Source organism: Belonocnema kinseyi, chromosome 3 (genome assembly GCF_010883055.1).
Source record: "Belonocnema kinseyi isolate 2016_QV_RU_SX_M_011 chromosome 3, B_treatae_v1, whole genome shotgun sequence".
Taxonomy (NCBI): Eukaryota; Metazoa; Arthropoda; class Insecta; order Hymenoptera; family Cynipidae; genus Belonocnema; species Belonocnema kinseyi.
In genome coordinates, this window is record NC_046659.1 from 71,231,503 (window position 1) to 71,242,729 (window position 11,227).

General features: G+C 26.3%; 1 protein-coding gene across 1 annotated transcript in view; it reads left to right on the top strand.

The window, feature by feature from the left end:
- Positions 1 to 11,227, top strand: part of LOC117170239 (collagen alpha-1(XVIII) chain-like) — a 611,475-nt gene that overhangs the window by 547,053 nt on the left and 53,195 nt on the right. The window contains 1 exon segment of the mRNA XM_033356868.1: positions 2,378 to 2,452. Coding sequence (XP_033212759.1) covers positions 2,378 to 2,452 — 75 coding nt within the window.

Below are 11,227 nucleotides of genomic sequence, written 5' to 3' on the forward strand. Positions count from 1 at the left end.
TTCTTAAAAACCTTTATCACAATTCTTAGGAAAAGTCCAAAGTTAAATTTTATAAAACGCTTAACAAGAACACAAACTGGTCAGATAATACTGATATACAATCAAAAATGGAAATCTTTTTTGAAATATGCCCAGAAAACAAAAAATGGTTTGAGTGAAAATGATTTGAATCGGAAAATTTTTATCATTTCAGTCGTTCACCATACATGCAAATCTCGTTGAATTATTTTTCAGTTTTTTAAATTGAAACATTTACTGGCTCAGTTATCTGTAACAAGAGATACTTAGTCGGTAAATTTAGTTCCAATTTTTTCAATAAAAAAAATAATAATTCAAATATTTTCCACCTTATCGGTTCTTTTTCCCTGAGTATGCCCATTTCAAGTGAAAACGCGAGAATTATAAATCATTGTTAAAATTTTTTTCACCTTCTTTGAAATCCAATTATTTTTGTATGAAAAGTATAAGACCCTAAAAATCGTCCAAAAATTGTGAATTCAGTGACTGAATGATAATCTAAAAAATCTTATGATTTGTTAAATTAAAAATACCAATTTTCGACAACGAAAATTAACGTAACGTAAACTTTAAACGTAACTTAAATGATACAAATCTTTTTTTCAAACTATTATTTTTTCTTTCAAATAACAGACTGCCGGTCAAAAATCAACTAAAAGATATCATAGTTTTAAACCAAACAGTAGAAATATAAGAAAGAAAGATAATATTTCTAGTAAACTAAACGTCTTTTTTAAGTTTCTTTCTTCATTTGCTTCAAGTTTATATAAATTTAACTTTGATTAGGTATTCAAGATAATTAAGAAAGTTTTTTGAAGAATGCACATGTGAAAATGATATCTACAAGATTTAAATTTTTTTTATTTTACACAATTTTGTAAAAAAATTCACTAAGTTCAAAAGATATTTCGGAATATTGAACGCTTGGAAAAATATTTTTTAAATGTCTAGAAATCTTTCAAAGTTCTTAAATATTTTCAATGTATTTAAAACTTCGAAAATTCTTAAGTGTCTCTTAAACTGACTCGAATTATCCTTAAATTATCTTAAGATCTTCTATATTCGGTTTTAATAATTTTTGAAATCTTATTAATTAATTTTTTAATCTTTCAAAAACTTCCCAATTTCACTTCACAATCTCTAAAAAGCCACATCTTTTTTTTCTTGTATCTTTTCAAATTTTAAACAATAAAATTTTTTTTAACTTTTAAATTATTCTAATTTTCTCTAAGTGTTTGAAAAAATCTTGTTAAATTAAAAAAATTGTGTTTACAATCTTCTACATTCTTTTCCAAAATTCTAAAGAATCATTTAAAATGTTTAAAATTATTTTGAAATATTTTCTAACAATTAATCATTCTGAAAGTTAAAAATCAACTTAAATTTTCGCTGCAATCGTAACAAACAAATTTTATTTTTATAAAACCTTTGGAAATCCTTGAAAACCTTCAAAATTTTACTTCGAAATCTTCAAAATTCTACCTTTTTTTAATTTTTTTAAATATTGGCAAATTTTAATTGCTTTGAACGTGTGAGAAGTTGACAAATTATAGTGTGCTAGAAAAATATTATGAACATAATTATTTTCCAATATTTAAAAAAAACGTTTATAATGAAAATTTTCTCTTTCATCAATAATGTTTCAGAAACATTTATACATCGATTTTATTCAGAGGTTATGAATAGAATCCTTTTGTAATTTAATCATTAACAATTAAAATTTTTTATTTTAGAAATAAATGTCTAGAATTAAAATTCCTCATTTCGAGATTGCGATTTTTCAGAAAATTCAAAAGAACAAACTGAAAACAGGCCTTTAAAGCCATATTCACATAGTGTACAACCAATCAGATATTCAACAATAAAATAAGATTAGGATTTTAAAAAAAATTTCTTCCACCAATTCTTACATTCTCATATGAAAAAATATTAGAATTGTCGGAAATGTGGCACCACAGTTTTTCAACGGATCTCCACGTTTTAAAACCCCCTGAAGCCGAAAATGAAGTTTTAACGATAGCATCTGTCTTTCCGTCCATCCGACCGTCATTCCGTAAACACGATAACTCTCGAAAAAATGAACGGATCAAATCGAGTTTTAGCACACGTTTTTCAGGTTCTAAAAAAAAGAACGAGTTCATTAAAAACATTTTTTGACCATTGATTATGGTTTTATCCGTCCATAATACAATTTAGATAGAATAATGGATATATGATGTATAATTTATGTAATAAAATACCTATAATTCCGCATTTTATTATTTTTCCTAAGTTTCTTGCTTATAATTTGAACTAAAAAGAACAAATTACCAGTTATTTTTAATTATTTGACTAATTTTGATTTCTCTTGATTTTATAGTTCCCTTCGGGATCCGGCTCGGGTGATTTTGAACCGATCGATGGTTCAGGAGATGTTGATTTAGACGCCGTGGTCGTGAGTTCCTCAGCTGCTGATGTTACTTTATCACTAAACAACTCTTATACTGAAGTTACTGAAGTTACTTTTTCACTAAACAAAACTTATACTGATACTGCTTTATCTAATATTTTTTGTATTAGTGCCAATAATCTGATTTCGTTTATAAGCGTCTGCTTTCTCTTACTAAGCGCATTTATATTCACATTGTATTCAATAATCGAGTCAATAATCTCCTCAAATATGTAACTACCTCAAAATTGTTTCATATGGGTGAAAATCAAAAATTGACCATGTACTCTTAAAATCAATTTATTTAATAAAGATTTTTTATTAATTTTTTCCTTTCTAAATTTCTCACTTTAAATTAAAATGAGTAAATTTTAAAACTCATAATGCGCAATTAAAAAATGAAGAATTTTCAATGACTTAGTTCTAATATCCTAATGTAAGAATGCTTGAATTTTAAAACGAAATTTGAAATTCTTTATTTTCTAACGCTAAAGTTTTACTTGTATAACATTGAAAGTTTTCAATTAGAAGGCTTCTAATTCTTTACGTTTTTAGAATAATTTAACTTTAAAGATTAACAATACTTAAAATTCTGTAATTTTAAACTGTCAAAAAAGCATTGATTTTTTTTTACAAAAATCACAAATATTAGTCAAAAAATCTTTTCAATCAATTTGAATTCCACTGTATATCACATGATACTACCTGGAAAAAATATGGATAACCGATAAATGACCAGAAATTTGTTTTTGTTTTCAGAGAACACCATTAAATGTTTCAGATTTAAATTTCGAATTTGAATACTAATATTGTACAATGATTTTTAATTAAACAATTTCAAATTGAAATCTTCCCAAATCGATAATAGTTTCAAATTCAAATACTAAAAATATCAGGACAATTTCACTATTAAATCTTTTAAAATTGCAAAATTTCATATTAAATACCTTAATAGTCAGTTTTAAATTTAATAATTTGTTATTTAAATGTTCCAAGTTGCTTGGTTTCAATTTTAAACATACAAAAGTGCTGTTTTTTAATTCGTCGAAATCTTAGATTATCAAATTAAAATACTTTATAGTTCAAACATTTTCAATTTAACGGATGTGCAACTAAACAATTTTTAATGAAAAACTAAGAAAATATTTTGTCAGCTTCAAGCCTTAAAACGAGGCGATTTTGAACTATGTATTCAAAATTAAATTATTTTTTATCTGAAAATGTTCCAGAATATCGAAAGTTTACTACTCAACCTTAAAAAAATCAAAATTTAAACGCTTAAAATTGCGCAATTTCAAACATTGGAATCATAGTATGTTTTTCTTTGAATTTTTATTTTTTAACGTAATATCATAAAATTGTCTAATTTTTAGTTAAGCTTTAAAAAAACCAAATCAAATTGAATCAATAATTAATTAAATAGTTTTGCTAGTTTCAAGTGGTTACAATTTAATGTCATTTAATGTCAAAAGATTTAAATTTTTAATTATAAAATTTCGAACAGTTTTATTTAGAGATAATGCAATTCATTTCCTCTGAATATTAAATGATATAATTTTCAACATTCAAATCTAAAAATACTCAATTTTTAATGTTTTGACGTATTCCTATTTTCGAGATTTTACTTTGAAATCAATCAATTTGGAAATTTCGCAATTAAACAAAAAATGAATTCGAAACGCTTTAATAAGAGTTGATACAATTTCAACTCCTTTGTAATGAAATGGTCCGATGTTCACTATTTCAGTCTGAAATGTTTTTAATAAAGTAAATTTCTGTTTAACAAATTTTTAATATCAAAAAATTTTAATTTTACATTAATCAAGTTTAAATGCTTTTATTTAGATTGAATATAAGTTCATTTTGTTTTCATTCCATTCAAAATATTTCCCATTTTTTTATTTTACGTAACCTGAAATAGTTTAAATTCGAACGTTTTCAAATGGAAATTGCAATTCCATGAAACTATTGAATTCTATTGGAAATTCCTTGAAATCTTGTTATACATCACAACATCTTTTTGAAAACGTAAAAACTTTGGAAATACCTTTTAATATTTTATACGATCTTTAAAATCCTACAAAATCCCTTATATTTTGCAATTTAAAGTCCATTAAAATTATATAAAATCCTGTAAAATTACATCAAATGTTATGATATTCCTTGAAATATTTGAAGTTTTATCAAATCTTTTGTGATCCTGTGAAATTCTTAAAAATAACTTATTGAGAGCGTGCAAAATCTCATATTAAAATGATTGAATTCTTCAGAAATCGTATAAAATCCCTTGCAATACCTTAAAAATCATTTAGACTATTTGGAAATTTTCTTACATTCCTTTAAATTTTTAAAATATTTGAAACTTTAATAATAAATTAATAAATCTCTTAAAGTTATTGAAATCCTCGGAAATCTTAGAAAATCCTTCCGAATCTTCACAAAGTCAAGGACATTCTTTAAAATCGCCCAACATTTTTTTTAATACCTCAAAGTCATTTAATCTCTTAAAACTTTATTGGAATCACTAAAACTAAGGGCAAGAAAGAAATCAATATTTTATTCTGTTAATTATTAATAATTTTATTATAAATAATATTAATAATGAAGTTTTAAGTTCCATAGTTTAGACCTCAAAAAGCAAATCTAATTGTTACTTTTACTTACAAAATCTCGTAAATGGCTTATATCAAAGATTGTCATTAGTTAGAACAAATTATGTTAAGCATGAAATAAAAGCGTACTTTCTAATCCCACAAATCATTACTTTTTCACATATTGTAATTAATATGAATTGAAAAAATTTGTTTTATTCTTATCTGAAATACTTTTTTCCATTCAATTCAAAATCGAATAATTCCAACTTTTTGATTTTCACCCACGTATGACTAAAACAATAATGTTCACCTCTTCGCAGGACAAACACAGATTGAATAAAAACTGAAAGTTAATCAACTAATATGTGAAATACATGCATCCTGAACATAAAACTGGCTACTAACTTATAACAATTGTTATAATTTAATTTATTGCATTTACAAAGTCAATTAATAAATCAAGCTTGATACTATTTTAAAATATCAATATTTAATTGACAGTTTTTTTTCATGAAAAGAAATATCATTATCTTCAAACAGGTAAAAACAAATATTTTACTCGTATTACTTTCTATTTTCTTGATTTTTTTTGGATGTGAAAGAAGAGGAAACCATCAATTAGATAGATTTTATACTTTTTCATGGGTACTACTACTTTTTTAGTACAGTCAAATTATGATTTCTGCTTGAATAAATGATCTTAAAATGTTTTGAACGACGCTCTTTTGAAACCCTGAAAAGTTTGATGCTGATTTCTTAATTAATTATTTTTTATTTTAAAAATTGAGCCCTTCCGTTGAGCGTTTTTCAAGGACGACGATGAGATGATGAATTTTCTTTGTTGCAAAAAGATTGCGATCGGGCTATTGCGATTGAATTTTTAATTTTTGTCGCACTAATTGTTCTAGCCAAAGATTTTTCCCATATTTAGAGCTGCTAACGAATTTTTGTGAAATTGTTAAAAACTTTTGTTTAAATAATATTTTTTGCAACGAATATATGGCGCGTAAGATTTTATAAAAAATAATAATTCAAATTTACCTTCGTGAATGATTTTTCAAAATTTTCTTCAAATTTTCCTGGGTGCTGTGAATATAGAATTAAAATTATTGTTTATAACGATTTTTCATAAACAATGTTAACCATTTCCTTCACACCTTAAACATATTTTTACTTGAAAATGCACAAACTTTTAGATATTTCAGTGAAATTGAACTCAATAGATCTTTTTACAAAATATTTTTAAAAAAAGTGCTCCCCAACCTCTGTCATTTTTGGATTCCTAAATCCAAAAAACTGTATTTTAATACATTGAACTATCCAATTTGAGAATCTGATAGGAGAAACCCAATCGCAATTTTTATGCAACCATGAAAATTCATCATCACTTTGTCTTCGCTGAAATACGCACAGTGTTAGTTAACAAATTCATATCTCGTAAATTATTCATCGTAGAATATTCGCCAAGGGCTCATTTTAAAGCTTATTTTATACTCTACAAACAGTCTTATGCACTTTTTACCTATCTCTGATTTGAAAGTAACACTCTAAACAAAAGTCTTGAGAAAATGTTGCGATTTTACGTTTTTTATTAATAATAAACAACTGAATAAGAAATAAGTCTCGAACTTGCCTTGGGCTTTAAAGGGCAAAGATCTTTGTGTCTCTAATTGGTTCAGGCAAATGATCTTTTTCGGCTAATATAACGGTATCTTTGATGAAGACCGAAATTCTTTTTTGAAATATCAATATTTCTTTTATTGGGTTTCTATGCAAGGTCTTTCAACGCTTATTGGTGGTTGCAGGTTTTTAACGCAATAACGAGCTTGAAAAAAACTGGCTGAATTTGGCTGATGACATGTTTCTTAATATTTGTTTATATATCTCAGGGAAAATAAAATAAATAAAAAGAATGGTATTCTTGTTTAGTTTATTTCTAATAATTTTAAGTTATTCCCATATCAAACTGAAATTCACCTAAATATTCATTTTTATTTTCCTTCGTAACTTTCAGACATATTTCAAGTCTATATTCGAAAGCTGTCACGAAGGCTATTCGAAGTGCAACTTTCTGGAAAAAAACGTTTCATTTATTTTAGTAAACAAATTATTTGTAGAGATACATAAAAAAATAATAACGCTATTCGATTTTGAGAAATAAATTACGTTCATTCAAAACCACGATGTTATGAGCCTATAACTATATAACTATAAACCCTGAAAAGTGAGCGCTAGATAATTCTTTACCGAGCAGTAACACCTGGCGGCTGATAATTAATTCCGAACGCCACCACTCTGTAAAATAACTAGTTCCACAAATGGCCACTCAATAACGCGCAATATATTCTCTCATTTTACTGTTGACATATATAATAAAATATCGTACATCACTCGCAGGGTTAGACAGTAAACACAGCAATTTTTTAAACAATTTTTTTAATTTCTGTAAAAAGCATCCATCTTTCTTATACTATTGTTTTTCCAATGACTTTGTGACAACATATTTTTTTCTTAAGTTTTACAAAATTTGTTGGCACCTAGGTGGTTTTGAGGTGACAGCTTCCATTATGTATCCAGTTGGAAACATTTTTATAACACAAATTTCAAGATATATTTATTTTTAAGCACAGTTTAATTTTTTACAGTATAAAAACATGGAAACTTGATTATACTCACGAATAATAAAATCCGGCAAGCGAATATTCGCATGATTATTTTTCTATTTAAAAAATTAATTCATCCATTTAGGTAAAAACTTTCTAGAACGATAGAAAATATAGTTAAATGACGAAAATCCTTTCAGATGGCTGCTCTCGACTTATATTTTGTATCAAAGCTACAAGAAATTTAAATTCTTTATTTTAAATTTAATAGAAACTTAAAAAATGTTAGTAATGAAAATAAAATTCGTATTAGTACTAGAAGTGCCTCCTGCGCGCACCAATTCTTGTGTCACGTAAATAAACATAGATTAAAAAATGTTGATTTATATGTTTGTATAGGTTATTAAATACAATGTGTATTTCTTTTTTCTAGAAGCATTTATTATGAAAAATTTGGGTTTGTGCTTTTGCTGCATTATTGTACTATCTTATTTAGAAACATAGGGAGTCTCACAAATTTTAATGTATGTTTTTATGATAACAAAACATGCAGTAAGATGAGATAGAGTAATATGACGCCCAGTAGGAGAAAAAGCTCATTTTTGGACAAAAATCGACTGACAGTGCAATTCTTAACGGATTTTTCTTTTTCTTTTTTAGAATTGACCGTAAGGCTTCCAGGTATAACATTTGACAGTGCAATTTTCATTTTGGCTTAACGGAAATTTTTTTATTTAACAACAATCTCACAACTTTTTTTTGCTAAACTTTTCCATTATACCATTTCTTCTAAGACTTGGAAATTCATTAAAAAAGGTCATAAATCCATATAAAAACTAAATAAAAATAATTTATTAGTATGCTAGCGTAAAAATACATTTTTTAATAGTGTTATAAACAAATTAATTAACAAGAGTCATTTTTTTAAATTTTCGTAAAGAATTTTTTATAAACAAATGCACATTTTGACCATTTTTTTATGCAAAGGCTTGATCTTTTTTGCGGAATTAACTTAAAATGCTTTTTCCTGGCTATCATATTTTTCATAGGGACAGAAAATGATAATTATTTAAGTGATTTCCATAAACAAATACAAATTTTTACCATTTTTTCATGAATACGTTTAATTTTTTTCGGAATCAAAGCGTAAATTTTGTTTAATGTTCACAAAAACTTCTGGTAGAAGTTCACTCGGTGCAAACTTGGTTTTATTTATACAGATTTTTTTTCCAATCTTCAACGTATTATTCATAAAAAAAGATATGTAATTACATAGAAACAACTTAATCTTCAAATGTATGCATCCATATTCCCGTAAACCCCACATTCATTCCAAAAAAATTAAACCTTTTCATGAAAAATGGTCAAAATATGTATTTGCTTATAAAAATCGTTTAAATAATTATCATTTTCTGTCACTATTAAAAATATCATAGCAAAGATTTTCCTGGAAGATGTTTCGAATTAATTCCGCAAAAAAATCAAGCCTATTGATGAAAAAAATGGTCAAAATGCGCATTTGTTTATAGAAATTGTTTAAATCATTAACATTTTTCGTTCACTACGAAAAATAGGATAGCAAGGAGTCTTAGGCAAAACATTTTAAGTTGATTCCGTAAAAAAAGCCTTTTCATCATAAAATTGTTAAAATGTGTGTATGTTTATAAAAATTGTTTGCATGATTAACATTTTTTGGTCTCTAGAAAAAACATGATAGCAAGGAATCTTATACAAAACATTTTAAGTTGATTCCGCAAAAAATCAAGCCTTTTCATAAAAAATGGTCAAAATGCGCATTTGTTTATAAACATTATTTAAATAATAAAAATTTTTGGACACTATGAAAAATATGATAGCAAGGAGTCTTCGAAAAAACATATTAGGTTGATCCCGGAAAAAAATTCAAGCCTTTTCATTCAAAAATTGTCAAAATGTGCATTTTTTTGTAAAAATTGTTCAAATAATTGGCAATAATTAGCTATTCTTAACTTATTGTAAGCGCACATCATTATCTGAGATACTTTATACAAGAGCTATGAGTCAAAATTAGCTAATCATTGCAAATCACGAAAAAATGAGTTTTGTTAATTAAGTTGTTTATAACATTATTAAAAAAATTTTTGGTTACTCAAACCCACTAAGAAATTATTTGTAGTTAGTTTTCACATTGATCTATGACCTTTTTTTCGTGAATTACAAAGTCTTAGAAGAAATGTTATCATCGAAAAGTTTAGCAACAAAAAGTTGTAAGTTTGTTGTTAAATTATCAATTTCCGTTGAGTCAAAATAAAAATTGCGCAGTTAAGTATTATACCTGGAAGCCTTACGGTCAATTTAAAAAAGGAAAAATTAAAATCCGTTAAGAATTGCACTGTCAGTTGATTTTTGTCCAAAAGATTGGCTTTTTCTCCCATTGTGTGACGTCAGGTAATATGACACCCAAGATAATATTACACATGAGGTAATGTGGTACAACGGGTCTATGGTTTTAATTAGGGCAGTATATTTAAGGTAATATGGGGGCAACTAAAAATACATTTATGTTACATTATGTAATATGGCATATGGGACAATGTAGCGCATATGTCAATGTGTCATATGAGGCACTATGGCACATGAGGCAATGTTGTACATCGGATTTATCTTTTTAGTTAGAGTCTTCTATTTAAGGGAATATTTTTCACGGGTTAATATGACACATGGTGTAAGACGGGACTTAAGGTAATATGGCAAATAGGGTTTATGTTTTTGGTTATTGTATTATATTGAATCTAGTACACCCTGCGGCGCACAGTGGGGTAAAAAAAATGTCTATGGACAAATCAAGTTTTGGCCTACATTGTTCATTCGAGTTATACTTTTATCAAATAAAAGCATTTTAAATTTCAAAATTATTTTGTTTTTATTATTGATGAACAATTTAGTTCATGTTTTATTTAACAACAAAATTAAAATTGTTCATAACTTTTCAGTATTAGCATATTTTCTAATTCTCAGATTTATCAAACAAGGTCTCAAATCTAGTTTAAGTCTATGCAGAAAAAATGGACTGTGGGTAAGAAATAAAAAAAAAAAGATTTATTACGGTTTAAAGAAATTAATTAACAAAAGTTATTTCTCAAGCTTGGCATTCAAATCCACAATGTTGGTATACATTTTAATAGAAATTAATGTTCCACTATGATCAATTGAAAATAGGTTCTATATGGAAATTGTTCAAACAATTTTAGAAACAAATTCAGTTTTGAAATTTGGTAAGAAATAGACTTAATTCATTTCTTACTGAATCAACTAAGAATAATTTTCCTATGACTCTTCGCAATAATACATTACGAATTCATAATAATTTTTTATTATTTAAACAATTATCATCAGCAAAGAGTTTAGGTATTTTTTAATGAATAGGCTCAATTTTTTATTACGAAATCAACGAAGAATGTTTTGCCGATAACTTTTTGCTACAATACTTTGCAAATTGACGGCAATTACACAGGCCAACAATTCTCAGAACCAGAGACCAGACCTACTATACCCGAAGGTTTTTGCTGCGCTGAATCCGAATCTGACCTCAGAAAAATTCCATC